Here is a 13,721-nt window from a genome sequence, read left to right as displayed (position 1 = left end):
CACAGAGTAAAAATAAGTGGTACCATGTGACATAAAGCATCCTAGAAAGATGTGGAAAGAGTTATTTAAAGACAAAATTTATTTCTGAAATCGGTAGAATATACACGTCGTAATTGACAGAGAATAAAATGTTACAGCATTTATAAAATATTTACCTACTTATTTATATCTTGGATACCTGCCTAGTAGTAAGTAGATCTTCCCAGGGTTTCCTTCCTGGAGGTCCCTCCCTGTCCCGTCAGTTCTTATGAGCCTACTGGTCTTCCTTAAAAGTAGGAGTGGAGGTAGGATACAATGCTGTTTCACCGCCCCAGACTCTCCTGAATGGACTTTTAACCAGTAGATCTTCCCTAGTCCTGCCTTTCCACTTCTGCAGAGTTTGGACATCAGGGCCTATGGGCCCGAAGCCAGGTTGGTAGGGCTTCCCCCTTTTATTGTTGGCTTGCCCTCTCTAATTATTTTTTCAAAGTATATTAGGTGGTTCACTGACAAGAATACTGGGTTGCTGATTTAGGAATAATAGACAATCAAATACTATGAAACCACGAAGAAAAAGTCTTTGTATATTTAGTTATAGTTTGATCCATTTTGCCAGCTCTTCACCTCAGAGCCTGGAAAGCCAGTTGTTTCTAAACAACTCAATTACATATGTTCACAGTCCAAAAACCTACCATAGAACTGGGAACTCCGGAGAGGCTCAACAATTTAGGCACTTGAAAGGTGCTGCGAAATCATCCTCATGGTACAAAATAATCATTCCTTTAAAAAACTACCTTCAATCTCTCTTAGAGATGATAGATTTGGAAAAAAAAAAAAAAAAGGACTCAGCATAAATTCCTACACAATCCAGATATTTGCCTACTTCTAAGCCACGCTACCTACCACCCCTGGGCTTCAATCAGATCAAGAATCCAATAAAGGGTTTGTTCCATCATACAACTGTGACCTCATTCACTTCTCAGGCTTGGGCCCAGGAGAGAATGACTTATAAGCTCCTTCCAGATTTAAAGCAACGGGTTTTTCAATGTGGTTCATTTAGTACCCTTGGGGTATCGTGGTGTGAATTACAGAATGGGAACGTTTTGACACTGTCGAGGTTTCAGGGAAGGAGAAGGTTTTTTTTTTTTTTTTTTAATTCTGTATTAGAATATTTCCATGTTAAACGTCAGTGAGTTGGAAGTTGTTTGAATGAAAAATTTTACTGAAATGCTTTGATTTAATGGTGATTAAGAACCACTTCATTAATTGTTTTAGCCTAGAAAGAAGGAAAAAAAAATACCCCAAACTCTCATAGATTTGTAGACTGTGGTATTATTGGAAAGAGTGACTGAAAAAGAGCAATTTAAAAAAGGATTATGATTGTTGGGGCGCCTGGGTGACTCAGTCGGTTGAGCGTCCGACTTTGGCTCAGGTCATGATCTTGCGGTTTGTGGGTTCAAGCCCGGCGTCGGGCTCTGTGCTGACAGCTCAGAGCCTGGAGCCTGCTTAGAATTCTGTGTCTCCCTCTCTCTCTGCCCCTGCCCCGCTCACGCTCTCTGTCTCAAAAATAAATAAAAACATTTAAAAAAATTAAAAAAAAAAAGGATTATGATTGTTTTAATTAGAAACTTTAATATTCAAGATCTGACATGCCTAATGGCATGGTAAATCAAATAACATGAGTTAGGCATATTTTTATAGTCTTCCTCGTGGCTAAACACAGATACCTTTGGCACCCAAGGTTTAGCTTGAGCCCCCAAAATTGTTTCAGGCCTCATTCAGGAGCTGCAGTTCTAGAGGCTTCCTATTCCTGTTCTCAGAGTTTATTGTAAGCATAATTTGACACTTCCCTAGTCTTTTTTAGAACTTGATATTTGCCTCCCATTCTGGTCTGGGATACAGAGGGAAAGAAAGTGATGGTTTAATTTATGAATGAATTAAACAAGTATTTAATAAGGGCCTACTATGTTATGGGCCTATCAAGAATAAAATGGGAATTATGGGGGCGCCTGGGTGGCTCAGTTTGTTGAACGTCTGACTCTTGATCTCAGCTCCGGTCATGATCTTATGGTTTGGGAGATCGAGCCCTGCGTCAGGCTCTGCATTGACAGTGTGGAGCCTGCTTGGGATTCTTGCTCTCCCTCTCTGCACCTCTCTCGCTTGTGCGTGTGCTCAATAAATAAATAAATAAATAAATAAATAAATAAATAAATAAACTTAAACAAATAAATAAACTTAAAAAACAAAATAAAATGGGAATAATGGCATTGTCATTGGATGGGATTGTTGAGAAATATTATTATTTTAAATATTATTTTAAACTGCGGTAAAAACACATAGCAAAATTTACTATCTTAACCATTTTAAGCATACAGTTTATCAGTTTATTTTTTAAAGTTTCATTTTTAATGTTTATTTATTTATTTATTTATTTTTGAGAGAGAGAGAGCGCATGTGCACACAAGCAGGGGAGGGCAGAGACAGAGGGAGACACAATTTGAAGCAGGCTTCAGGCTCTGAGCTGTCAGCACAGAGCCCGATGAGGGGCTTGAACTCACGGACTGCGAGATTATGACCTGAGCTGAAATCGGGGGCTTAACCAACTGAGCCACCCAGGGGCCCCTAAGCATATGTTTGTAATTAAGTATATTTAAATTTGGGAACCCTGGGTGGCTCAGTCAGTTAAGTTTCCGACTCTTGATCTTGGCTCAGGCCACAATCTTCTGGTTCATGAGTTTGAGCCCCACATTGGGCTATGCACCGTCAGCACTTGCTTGGGATTCTCTCTCTCCCTCTCTGTCTCTCACCTGCTTGTGCTCTCTCAAAATAAATAAATAAACTTAAAAAAAAGTATATTTACATTGTTGTGTAATCAACTTCCAGAACTTTATTTTGCATAAATGAACCTCTAAATTCACTGAACAACAGCTCCCCAATTTACCCCTCCCTTTAATCCCTGGCAACCACAATTCTATTTTCTATGAATTTGACTTTAGAAATCTCATCTAAGTGGAATCACACAGTATTTGTCTTTTTGTGACTGGTGTATTTCACTTAGCATAATGTTCTCAAGGTTCACCCATGTTGTAGCCTGTGTCACAATTTTCTTATTTTTTAAGCCTGAATAATATTCCATTTTATGTACCACATTTTATTTATCCATTTATCTGTCATTGGACATTTGGGTTTCTTCCACCTTTTGGCTACTGTGAATAACGTTGCTATGACACATTGGTGTACAAATATTTCTTTGAGACCTTGGTTTCAATCTTTTAGCTTTATGCCCAGAAGTGGAATTGCTGAATCACACAGTAATTATATTTTTAATTTTTTAAAGAAACATTGTTTTCCATAGTGGCCATCATTTTACATTCCTGCCAAAAGTGCACAAGAATTCCAATTTATCCACATCCTTTCCTGTTTGTTTTTTTTTTTTTTTGATAATAGCCACCCTGATGGGTATGAGGTCATATATCTTATTGTGGCTTCAATTTATATTTCCCTAATAATCATTAGGGATTATTAATGTTGAGCATCTTCTCATATGCTTGATGGTCATTTGTATATCTTCTGTGGAAAACTGTGTATTCAATTCTTTTGCTTACTTTCTAATTTTTTTTCTGTTGTTGAGTTGTAGTTCTTTATATTTTCTGGATATTAACCCCTTATTATATAAAATATTTGCAAATATTGTCTTCCATTCTGTAGGTTGCCTTTTTACTCTGCTGATTGTGTTCTTTGATGCAGAGTAGTTTTAGATTTTTATGTGGTCCAATTTCTTTTTTTATTTTTAAATTTTCCTTTATTTATTTTGAGAGAGAGAGAGTGTGTGGGGGAGGGGTGGAGAGAGAGAGAGAATCTCAATCAGGCTCCGAGCTGCCAGTGCAGAGCCTGACGTGGGGCTTGATCTCACGAAATATGAGATCATGACCTGAGCTGAAATCAAGAGTCGAACACTTCATGAACTGAGCCACCCAGGCACCCCTGTGGTCCAATTTATTTCTACTTTTGTTGCATGTGCTTTTGGTATAATATCCAAGGAATCATTACCAAACCCAATACCATGAAGCTTTTCTCCTATGTTTTCTTCTAAGCATTTACAGTTTTAGGTCTTCTGTGTAGGGAAAAGCAGAATTTTAATGTGTAGCACTGAGGGAAGAGCTGTTTAGAGTGGAAAAGGAACAAAAGTATGTAGAATAATCATGAAAATTAGGAGACAAAGAACAGCTCAACCACATTAGAGGATAGGATTGCATGAAGTGAGAGAGTGGGAGCAGAAATAATTAGGTAGGTTGGATTAGGTGTGGTTAATAGAACAGAGATTGCAAATTTGATCCTCACACAAATTTCATTAGGCTTATACCACATTTAAAAACTTGAATTTCAAAAATGAAAACATGGGTAAATTGAGAGTTATCAGTTTACGACTTCTCATGAAAAACCCAAAGATCGGAAAACATGGGGCCCACATTCCTGCTTAGCCATAATTGGCTGGAGCAGAACAACTGTCATCCCCTTAACTGGAACCATATGTTTTCTGATTGCCATAGTCCCCATCATTTTTTGTAGTTTCCTAGACCAACCATGTCACTTATTTAATGTCTTTTTTTTTTAATCTTTTTTTTTAGACATATATACATCTTCATTGTTAAGCTCAGGCATTCTGGACTTTATTAGCTCCGGGGAATCCTGAAGATAATTGAGTAGGAATGTTGACTGTCTATAGCTGTTTTCAATGGGAATTAATTCAATCATATTACTCTGACAGTTGTCTAGGCTCATATTCTCTTCTGACCTTATGAAGAATAAGAAGGAAATGAATATTAGATGGGCAAAATATTAGTATTAGGCTTCTTCCTATGTAGTACTGTTTGCTAAAGGAGAAAAACTTCATGACAAAAGGTTGTGTCTTGGTGTGATTTATAATTTGTAAGTTCTGAAAACCTAATATTTTTTTAATGTTCATTTATTTTTGAGAGAGAGAGAGAGAGAGAGAGAGAGAGAGCGCACACAAGCAGGGGAGGGGCAGAGAGAGAGAGAAGGAGACACAGAATCTGAAGCAGGCTCCAGGCTCTGGCTGTCAGCACAGACCCTGACATGGGGCTTGAACCCACAGACTGTGAGATCATGACCTGAACCAAAGTTGGACAATTAACCGAGTCACCCACGCACCCCTGAAAACCTAATATATTAGGGTAAAGTCTAGTTCATCTTGTACCGTTAAAGATATATGAGCTTTAAGGAGAAGAAAATCTCACCAGTTCTGTCATTTACCAGATTGATGGGAACTGTACTTTTCAGAAAAAGAAAAAATGTAGCTAACTCTCTGTTAGAGATACTGCCCCAGTAGGCCAGTTTTTTTTTTTTTTTTTTTTTTTTTACAGGCAGATTCCTTTGTTTCTCTCCCTGGCTGTTTTGCTTTCATTGAGTGTCAGCACCTTGAGGTCAGAAGCTGCAATGTTCTATGACAGAGTCCTAGGAGATGTTCATTGAATGACTGGGGAAAGTCGAGATACTCCTTCCTTTTGGGCACAGAAACTGTACTTCCCAGCAACTCCCTCATCTTTGGCTTTTCTCACTCTTTATCATCTAGAAATCATCAGGGTATGTCAGCATGAAGGAAATATTATTTCCTACCTTAACTCTGGTAACCTGGGTAGGCAAAATCCTTTGGGATGATATCATCCTTTAATTTTTTCCCCCCGAATTTTTATTTAAGTTCTAGTTAGTTAACACATAATATTGGTTTCAGGAGAACTTAGTAATTCATCATTTATATATAACACCTAAGTGCTCATCACAACAAGTGCCCTCCTTAATACCCATCACCCATTTAGCCATCCCCTGCCCACTCCCCTCCCTCAATCCTCAGTTTGTTCTCTCTAGTTAAGAGTCTCTTGTGGTTTGCTTCCCTCTCTCTTTCTTTTTTCTTAAAAAATTTTTTTAAATGTTTATTTATTTTTGAGAGACAAAGAGAGACAGAGTGTGAGCAGGGGAGGGGCAGAGAGGGAGGGAGACACAATCTGAAGCAGGCTCCAGGCTCCGAGCTGTCAGCACAGAGCCCGATGTAGGTCTTGAGCTCAAGGACTGTGACATCATGACCTGAGCCAAAGTTGGTTGCTCAACTGCCTGAGGCACTCAGGCAGCCCTTCCCTTTTTATTTTTTTCCCCTTCCTCTGTGTTCATCTGTTTCTTAAATTACACGTGAGTGATGTCATATGGTATTTGTCTTTCTCTGACTTGTTTCACTTAATAAGTGAAATACACTCTAGCTCCATCCACGTCATCACAAATGGCAAGATTTCATTCTTTTTGATGGCTATTATTCCATTGTATATATACACCACATCTTCATTTATCCTTTCATCAGTCAATGGACATTTGGGCTCTTTCCATAATTTGGCTATTGTTGGTAATGCTGGTATAAACACCAGGGTTCATGTGCCCCTTTGAATCAGTATTTTTGTATCCTTTGGGTAAATATCTAGTGGTGCAATTGCTGGGCCATAGGGTAGTTGTATTTTTAACTTTTTAAGGAACCTCTATATTGTTTTCCAAAGTGGCTGCATCAGTTTGTATTCCCACCAACAGTGCAAGAGGGTTCCCCTTTCTTGGCATCCTTACCAACATATGTTGTTTCTTTTGTTAATTTTAGCTATTCTGACAGGTGTGAGGTGGTATCTCATTGTGGGTTTTGATCTGTATTTCTCTGATGATGAGAGACGTTGAGCATCTTTTCATGTGTCTGTTAGCCATCTGGATGTCTTCTGTGGAAAAATGTCTATTCATGTCTTCTGCCCATTTCTTAACTGGATTATTTGTTTTTTGGGTGCTGAGTTTGACAAGTTATTTACAGATTTTGGATACTAATCCTCTATCAGATATATCATTAGCCAAGATCTTCTCCCATTCCGTAGGCTGCCTTTGAATTTTGTTGATTGTTTCCTTCACATACAAATATGTGCAGAAGCTTTTTATCTTGATGAGCTCCCAATAGTTCATTTTTGCTTTTGTTTCCCTTGTCTCAGGAGACGTGTCTGGTAAGAAGTTGCTGTGGCCGAGGTCAAAGAGGTTGCTACCTGTTTTGTCCTTTAGGATTTTGATGATTTCCTGTCTCACATTTAGGTCTTTCATCCATTTTGAGTTTATTTTTGTGTATGGTGTAAGAAAGTGGTCCGGGTTCATTCTTCTGCACGTGCTGTCCAGTTTTCCTGACACCATTTGTTAAAGAGACTGTCTTTTTTCCATTGGTTATTCTTTCCCGCTTTGTTGAAGATTAGTTGGCTATACATTTGTGGGTCCTTTTCTGGGTTCTCTATTCCGTTCCATTGACCTATGTGTCTGGTTTTTGCCAGCACCACACTGTCTTGATGATTAGAGCTTTGTAATACTAGCTTTAAGCCCAAAATTATGATGCTTCCAGCTTTGTTTTCCTTTTTTACGATTGCTTTGGCTATTTAGGGTCTTTTGTGGTTGCATACAAATTTTAGGGATGGCCCAGTCCTGAGGATCCCCAGTTCCTCTCTTGCTCCCTCCTGAGTAGTCTAGATTAATGATAATGGAAATATTTGCAGAAATTAAAAGGCTTACTCCCCTTTACACAATACCATTTTAGCTATTACTCATTTAGACCAACTAGTTATAATTTAAAAATATATGTACATCAACATGGATGGTTCTTTTGGAGCAGCAACAATGGAAATACACAGCAAAAACACTCACCCCATCCCATTCCAGCAAGGCATGGATTCGAGAATGGGAGGGGGATTACAAGAATCAATACACATAGGCCCTAAGAGGAAAATACAAATATGTGACAACCATCTGTTCCTCTCATTGGTTTAGCTTGAGAATCAATCCAAAATATCAGAAAATTTTGCTAGCATCAACTTGATAGCAAGTTTTAATATTAAATTGTTTGACCCATATTCTGGAAACCACTAAATACTCTGCTTTCCAGTATCTCCTCTTTCCATAATATTTGCATCCATACGTATTTGAATTCATTTCTTCACTAACTCAACAAATATAACAAATATATTCATTGGTCTCTTCACTTAGGAAATGGCAGTTCCATCCTGTTCAGGCCAAACCCCTGGAATATGTTCCATTCCTCTTCTCTTGTATTCCACATCTAATCCAATCCACTCATTCCATAAATACCTTTTTGTGTGCCTACTATGTTCTAGGCCCTGGGATACATCAGGGAATATATCTATCAGGAAATACTGTTGATTCCATCTTCAGAATATATATGTAACCAAATTACTTTCCCCCACCTCCATTTCTACCTGCACTTCTTGTCTAACTGGTCTTCCTGCTTCTGCTCTTGCCTCATCCACTCCTTGCCAAGTCTATCCTATACACAGAAGCCAGGATAATCCTTTTAAAATTTAAATCAGATCATATCATGTCTCTGCTCAAATCCTCCAGTAGTTTCCTATGTCACTCAGGGTAAAAATCCAACTTTTACAATGCCCTTCAAGGCTTATATGATCTGTTACTACTGCACCTGTTTCCCCAACCCTGCCATTGGAACACGTTATTGCAGGGTCCTGGAATTGTGCACTGCAGAGCCTACGTGCCTGAATGTGATGGTCCTGTCTCCTAGTCTATGACTTTATCTCTTCCTATACTGCCCTTGCTCACTGTGGCTAATTTGCTTTTTCTCAAATACTGCAAGCATGCCTTTGTATAAAGGCATTTACACTTGCTCTGCCCTCTGCATGGAGTGTTCTTGCCCTAGATTATTCATGGCTTACACCCTTACCTCATTTTTTTCCTCAAATGTCCTTTATCAGCAAGGCCTTTCTAGCTTACCTTCTCCCACTTCCAGCATTCCTTATACCCTCTTTCCTTGTTCTTTTTTTAATCTGTAATCTCTGTCATACTATTATCTTATTTGTTTATTGCATACATCTCTTTACTAGAGTGTAAGTTCCATGAGGGTAGGGATTTTTGTCCTCAGCACGTAGAACAATGCTTGCACATGATTGACACTGATAGTTTAAATGAATGGATACATGCATCCATTCATCCCTTCAGCAGATACCTACTATTTGCTAGGGACAGAGAATAAAGTCTTAAAAAAATGGTATGCCTACCCAGCTAGGTATGCCTATCTGACAGACAAGTGGGACAAATTCATCCAAATTCAACTTTTCATGATCTGTGACAGAAGTCATCAAAATTAATAGGGTGGTATACACAAGAAACTAAATATCCCAGGAGGCAGGCATGTGTTAAATTTAGTTACGCCAATAGTCATCTAGCCAGAACCAAATGGGATGAAGGGCTGATTTCACTTAATTTGCTTGTGGGCCTATCCTAGGTGGTTTAGACCTGGTAGGCTGGTGTATAATTTATCTGTGGGGCTTATGGTCCCAGGATATAAGCTGGGTTCCACAGATAGGTACACTGGATAGATGGAAAGTGCTTTCGGGCTAGGACTTATATTTGGGGCCACCTCTTGTTTATTTTTTCCACTTAAAGAGCTTGACAAGTATACAGGTGCAGATTTGGCATTCGTGTGTTTTTTTTAGCAGATTTTTTTTGGGTCATTCCTATACTTTAAAAAAAAATTAAAATATAATTCACGTACCACAAAACTTACTGTTTTAAAAGTCTGAGTTCAGTGGTTTCTAGTATATTCACAAAGTTGCACAACCATATACTATCTACTTCCAAAAAAGTTTCATCACCTAGAAAGAAACCCTGTACCTCTAGCAGCTACTCCCATGTTCTCCTTTGGTTGCCTGTAGGTAACCACTAATCTGCCTTCTATCTCTATCAATTTGCCTATTCCTGACATTTAATTTAGACAGAATAATATAATATGTGGCCTTTTTATCTGGCTTCTTTCACTTTGTGTAATGTTTTCAAGGTTCATCAATGTTGTGACATGTATCCAGGCATCATTCCTTTTTATGGCTGAACGATTATAGCTGTGCAGATAGGCCACATTTTGTATACCCATTTATCAGTTGATGGGCATTTGGATTGTCTTTACTTTTTGACTATTATCAGTCATGTTTCTATGAACACTCTTGTACAAGTTCTTGTGTGGACATAAGTTTTCATTTCTCTTGGGTCTTTCCCATGGAGTGGAATTTCCGGGTCATATGGTAACTAGGTTTCACATTTTGGGGACTGCCAAATTGTTTTGCACAGCAGCTGCGCCATTTTATATTCCCACCAGCAATATATGACGACTTCAATTTCTCCATACCCTCATTAACACTTGTAAGTCTCTTTTTTATTATAGTCATCCAAGTGGGTGTGAAGTGGTATCTTGTGGTTTTGATTTGCATTAAAAAATTTTTTTTTTAATGTTTATTCATTTCCTGAGAGAGAGAGACAGAGAGAGAGAGAGACAGAGTGTGAGCAGGGGAGGGGCAGAGAGAGAGGGAGACACAGAATCTGAAGCAGGTTACAGGCTCTGAGCTGTCAGCACAGAGCCTGATGCGGGGCTTGAACTCAGGAACCGTGAGGTCATGACCTGAGCCGAAGTTGGACGCTTAACCGACTAAGCTACCCAGGTGCCCCTCATTTGCATTTCTTTAATGACATATGATGTTGAACATCTTTTCATGTGTTTATTAGTCATTTTCATATCTTCTTTTGAGAAATATCTATTTAGATCTTTTGCCTGTTTTTAAGGTTGGGTTATTTGTCTTTTTATTGTTGAGTTATAAGGGCTCTTTATATAGGTCTTGGATACTAGACACTTATCAGATATATAATTTACAAACATTTTTTCCTATTCTGTGGCTTGTCTTTTCATTTTCTTGATGGTATCCTTTCAACCACAAAAGTTTGAATTTTGCAGCTAAAAGAGAATGAACGGATCTTAATCTAACTCACCTTTTTCATTTTTTAAAAGTGTTCATATTTTTTTACAGTTTCTTTTTTTACAGTTTATTTATTTTGAGAGAGGAAGGGAGGGAGAGAGGAGAGAGGGAGAGAGAGGAGAGGATGAGTGCGAGTTGGGGAGGGGCAGAGAGAGGAGAGAGAGAAACCCAAGCAGACTCAGTGCTGTCAGCACAGAGCCCAACGTGGGGCTCCAACTCATAAAATGTGAGATCATGACCTGAGCCGAAATCAAAGTCAGATGCTTATCTGACTGAGCCACCCAGGCCCCCTGATTCACCTTTTTCATTTTACTGATAAGGACACTAAAGTCCAATGAGTTGAATTAATCTCTTCAGTGGCAGAGTTAGGAACACCTGCTTTATGTAATTGTGCTGTAAATTGCATCAAATAAGGTACCAGGTAACCAGAGATAAAAACAAATTCATCACAAATGAATCCATTAGAAAACAATGTAAAATATCAGATAGTCACCTGTGATGCAGTGTGGTATGGACTATAAAAGCAAAAGGAGCTCAGAAAAACAACTGGAGAGATGATAGTGTACAGTCACCTAGCAAGAAGTAGACGGAGGGTAGTAACTGACAAAACTATGAGGGGAAAGGACTATGGGGTTGAAATACAGGAGTCAAAGTATTAAATTCCTTCACACCAGGCCTCACACTCACCTTTAGCATCGTGTTCAGTTTTCATCAACTTGTGTAGTGGCGCGAGTCCTTTTGCTTATAGGATTAAGATTAAAGACAAGATTAAAAATCAAAATTATTTACCTTTCTGATGTTTTGAAAAGTAGCATAGTAGGCTATTATAATTTTCTTCTAATTTTTCCTTAGATGAGTGGGGAAGTGAAGAAAATGTCAGTTACAGGTGATACATCTCTTGTATTTCTCAAAAGGTTTGATTCAAATTCTAGTTAGTTAATAGGGGCGCCTGGGTGGCTCGGTCGGTCGAGTGTCCGACTTCGGCTCAGGTCATGATCTTGCAATTTGTGAGTTCGAGCCCTGCGTTGGGCTCTGTGCTGACAGCTCGGAGCTCGGAGACTGCACCCTATTTCGGATTCTGTGTCTCCTTCTGTCTCTGCCCCTCCCCCACTGGTGCTCTGTCTCTCTCTATCAAAAATAAATAAAATAAAAAAAATTTTTTTTTAATTCCAGTTAGTTAACATACAGAGTTCTATTAGATTCAGGTATACAATATGGTGAGACTCCACACCTCCATACATCACCCGGTGCTGATCACAAGTGCACCCCTTCATCCCCAGTTGGTGATACACCTCTTGGTTCATACTGCCTCTTTTGGTGCCTCAGTGGATCAAACTCCAGAAAATTTTTTTCGAAAAGCATTATAGAGTTAACACTGAAGGCAAGACTGTTCATTCATCATCTTTCAGGATGAAAAGAAGTGAACAGGTTTTGCAAATTTGTTGACTCGAGGGGGATGGCCTGCTCCCTGTTTCATTTTCATTCATGCTTTGGTTCTGAACTGTTCACCAAGTATATACCTTTTAATGGCATGGGTATTTCTTTCTAGTGAATTCTCCTGTGAACTGCACGCACAAAATATTTGTTATAATATTAACTACAAAATCTCCTCCCCTTGCCCTACCCCAACCTCTGGCCAGAACGACAACCGAACAAGTACTTTAAGAGTACTGATTCAATTCTCCCCTCCCCACCCCACAATGTCGGGTTTCTATACACAAGGAGCTTAAATCAGGACAAAAGTGCTGGATATAATGGCTCAATTCTCCAAGTTTGGTCTAGTTTGGCCAGATAAAGCCAATAATGCACTATTTTCATACCAGGAAAGGTCAGTTGCAGGTTATGGGAACATGAAAAAGGTTTTGGTAGCACATTTTCAGGCTGTGAAGGCTATACAGGGTAATTTATCCTGGAGAAGGCAGTACCCATCAAGTAGATGTATTTTCTTTATGAGAAGGGAGAGATTAGTACTGACACAAGACACTTGTGTGGGCTTAAAAAACCCTACCAAACATCTTTATTCCCTCCCTTTCCCCTCATCCTTCTCCCCTCTATTGCTTGCTTCTTTTCCCTGCCTAGACATTAGTTTGCTAGAGGCATCCCGTTCCATTGTGGGAGGCTGCATGTGGCGCCATTCTGGTTGGGATAGTGACGTGGAAGATTTGTTTCTGTCAAGAGGCAGACTTTATTTGTACACAGCAGGTTTTTTTTTTACTGAATGTGTATTAGAGGTTTTCTATAGCCCTAATAAGTAGGGTTTTAGAAATTCTCATTCAGAACCCTACAACCCAAACAGCATCGCAGGCCAGAGTAGAGTTTTGAATGTTCTCCGTCAAACGATATAAGTATTAGGAGGTCTTGAAGTTGTTCATATAGAAGGGTCATCTTCATGTTGTTTTGCTTAGTAACTGAAATTTGCTTTTATTCCTGAGAAAATTAGAAATGGCGAAATGGGAACTGGAGAGAAAAGATACTTACATGTAAAAAGTGCCATTATCTAAACAACGAGTGTATCTAGTCATCAGAAATTTGTAAGTAAAAACTTTAATCATAAGTAGTATGTATTTGAATGTACAGAAATGTCAATACAATGTTCAGAAATAAAATCTGTTCCCTTAATACCGACATCTATAAAGGAAACTTAAGAAGTGGATATGGAAAACAGTATGGAGGTTCCTCAAAAAATTAAAAGTAGAACTACCCTATGGCCCAGCAATTACACTACTAGGTATTTACCCAAAGGAGACAAAAATACTGATTTGAAGGGGCACATCAACCCCAATATTTATAGCAGCATTATCTATAATAGCCAAATTATAGAAAGAACCCAAATGTCTATTGACTGATGAATGGATAAAGAAGATGTGAGATACATACATATACATATATATA

General features: G+C 38.7%; 1 protein-coding gene across 2 annotated transcripts in view; it reads right to left on the bottom strand.

Annotated features, from left to right (window-relative positions):
* EFCAB3 (EF-hand calcium binding domain 3) overlaps positions 1–11,690 on the bottom strand; it is a 39,206-nt gene extending 27,516 nt beyond the window's left edge. Inside the window, exon 1 of one of the 2 annotated variants that reach the window (XM_040452000.1) lies at positions 11,517–11,690. In XM_040452000.1, coding sequence (XP_040307934.1) covers positions 11,517–11,541 — 25 coding nt within the window. In that variant the 5' untranslated portion in view covers positions 11,542–11,690. Of the gene's footprint in view, positions 1–671; positions 1,284–11,516 lie in introns of those variants that run through there. The other variant, XM_040452001.1, reaches the window with a different exon arrangement.
* Positions 11,691–13,721: the final 2,031 nt, after the last annotated feature.

The sequence above is a fragment of the Herpailurus yagouaroundi genome, unplaced genomic scaffold (assembly GCF_014898765.1).
Source record: "Herpailurus yagouaroundi ecotype Mexico unplaced genomic scaffold, PumYag 206, whole genome shotgun sequence".
Lineage (NCBI taxonomy): Eukaryota > Metazoa > Chordata > Mammalia > Carnivora > Felidae > Herpailurus > Herpailurus yagouaroundi.
Note: the sequence above shows the minus strand (reverse complement) of the source record. Positions and strands in the feature narration are given on the sequence as shown.